Raw genomic sequence first — 2634 nt, forward strand, 5'->3', positions numbered from 1 at the left:
GACTCCCCGGCTCCATCCGGAATCCCCGGCCCCATGTGGACTCTTTGGCCCCATCCGGACTCCCCGGCTCCATCCGGAATCCCCGGCCCCATGTGGACTCTTTGGCCCCATCCGGACTCCCCGGCTCCATCCGGAATCCCCGGCCCCATGTGGACTCTTTGGCCCCATCCGGACTCCCCGGCTCCATCCGGAATCCCCGGCCCCATCTGGACTCTTCGGCCCCATCCGGACTCCCCGGCCCCATCCGGACTCCCCGGCCCCATCCGGACTCTTCGGCCCCATCCGGACTCCTCGGCCGTATCTCCGCTCTGCTTTATGCGGAGTCACTGGGCACGAAATTTGTGCGTCAGCTCTTCAGTTGTCTACGACCCTACAAAGCACTAGTGTAGACGCATCAACACGGACCGAACGGTTCGCAAATAAAAGGCGAATCTCCTTGTCGATATGGATATAGGTTATCTTGTCGAGTATCGCTGCCCCCCCCCCCGCCGAATGCCTCTATCGTCGTGACAATCGGGTGCTGCGAGCGGACGGATAGCACGTAGTGACGTTTTGCGCGTGCGCCGCAGGTCAGGTGACGACGCGGCTGACGTCGCTGCCACCTGGCGAGCAGAGCGAGGACTGGCACCTGCTGGCGGGAGTCTGTGCGCCGTCGAAGGGCGATGTCGGGTCGGTGCGCGTGCGTGCCTACTACCAGCACGACGTTGTCATGCCCGCGGAGGAGTACAGCGGGCTACGAGAGGTACGCTACGCCTCCGCGCGCGATGCCGCTGCGATGTTGCTGCGATGTCGCTCCGCTTTAAAGTTATTACGTCACGAATTTTCTATGGTAAAATTTGTTTAAAAAAAAATTGCCATTTTTTTACATTAAAAGTAAGAACTAACTGTGATTACGTCACCGTAAATAGTAAAAGTTAAAACGAATTATGTCCACTTTTTCACAAAATGTCAGTGATTCCGTTCACTTTTCATGGTTAAATTGCTGCATTAAACTTCCTGTTTTGCTATTCCGTTCGATGTGGACAAACACTCATGACTCATACATAGCCCATAGCAAGCATTTAAAGTCATGATCAATATATCAAATCGCCCAGATTTTTTGTATTTTTAACTAGTTGAGAAACAATCTTATCAGGTAAGAATTTGAGGATACATTTAGTGCCGTTAGTACTTACTTTTCATGTAAAAAAAACCGCAACAAAATTTTTACAAATATACACCATAGAAAATTCGCTACTTAGTCAATTTAAGGGTAGTGCCTACTTATTAGATATGCAAGAGTGTTCGATGTTCACATTGTTGATGTCGACTCACAATGATGTTGTACTATTCGTCGAGTACATGTCTAATACTAGATGTGTTGCTGTGCTTGCTAGCAGAATACGTGTTCACGACTAGAAATGTATTACAAATATTCGACGTTTGCATCCCAAATGCTGTGTCTAATTGTGGTAATCTGTCGATGTACTACTAGCAGAATACAAGTCTACTACTAGAAATCTAGTAAGTCTATTTGATGTGCACATCTTGGAAACAATCTAGATATCAGCTTGACCCTCATATCTTCAATAGCACTCACAACATAGGCACTCCTGACTCCTGAGTACCTAACTGAACATAAACGTTATAGCAAGAATCAGTCACTGCTAAAACGGCATGATGACTAGATATAAAGTTTGGACTATTTGATAGATTCCTGGATGCAAAATCCCATCATCGAAATCTCTATTCTTGGTGTTGATTTCAGTCGTAGAACATCCTTAATGGCTTATTTTTTACCTCTGTTGCAAATGATTTTGCTAGGTGAATGGGTTTGAAATGGCCAATTCCATGATTTGGGAGGTGTACGTTATTAATTAGTAGTGATGTATTTTTGCTACTGCGTTAATGGTCCATCAGGCATATTCAAGTGTCTATCCAACTGTATATACCATTGAATAGGGGACAGCAGCTGTCTGTGTGCGTGCGTGCGTGCGTGCGTGCGTGCGTGCGTGCGTGCGTGCGTGCGTGTGCCTGCATGCATACGTGTAACGTATTTCTAAGACATGAATGTCGGATAGACAGCATTAACAAGATAATTCTGTTGTAATAGAGAATATTTACTGAGAGAGCGCTATTCGTTGGATGGTAAGAGGTAGCATTATGCTGCACATTGTCTTTTCGTTTTGTGACTAGCAAGTTGACTTCTGCGTTTGCTCTCTCTTGCTTGCTCTCTCTCTCTCTCTTTCTTCCTGCACTTCCTTAGTCAACGGGAGTTATATGATTGGGTGAGTATTGTAATTTACCTATGAACAGTACAGTTATTACATTTGCATAAATGAAAATGACAAATTCTCTACCTCAAGAGAGACATTGCTTGGTAACCGTGTTGTTTTCACTTTCTATGAGATCCCTTGCAATATCTCTGCCACCGCGCACTCTCCTACCGCCATCGTGTGTTGGTTAGCTATCTCGTCGTAGTCGGGTGCTTAGCAATACCTGTCACCCAGCCAGGCCTGTTGTCTAACCAGTTCTGTTACCTATCCAGTCTTGTCACCTAGCCAGCCCTGTCACGTGACCTAGCCAGTCCTGTCACCTAGCCAGCCCTGTCACCTAGCCAGCCCTGTCACCTATCCAGTCCTGTTGTCTACCCAG

The 2634-nt window shown here is 47.0% G+C and overlaps 1 protein-coding gene across 1 annotated transcript in view; it reads left to right on the forward strand.

The window, feature by feature from the left end:
• The window catches only part of LOC106810702 (ras GTPase-activating protein 1-like), a 22520-nt gene that overhangs the window by 13747 nt on the left and 6139 nt on the right, over positions 1 to 2634 (forward strand). Inside the window, exon 16 of the mRNA XM_014814138.1 lies at positions 570 to 829. Coding sequence (XP_014669624.1) covers positions 570 to 829 — 260 coding nt within the window. The remainder of the gene's footprint in view (positions 1 to 569; positions 830 to 2634) is intronic.

The sequence above is a fragment of the Priapulus caudatus genome, unplaced genomic scaffold (genome assembly GCF_000485595.1).
Source record: "Priapulus caudatus unplaced genomic scaffold, Priapulus_caudatus-5.0.1 Scaffold465, whole genome shotgun sequence".
NCBI classification, from domain to species: domain Eukaryota; kingdom Metazoa; phylum Priapulida; class Priapulimorpha; order Priapulimorphida; family Priapulidae; genus Priapulus; species Priapulus caudatus.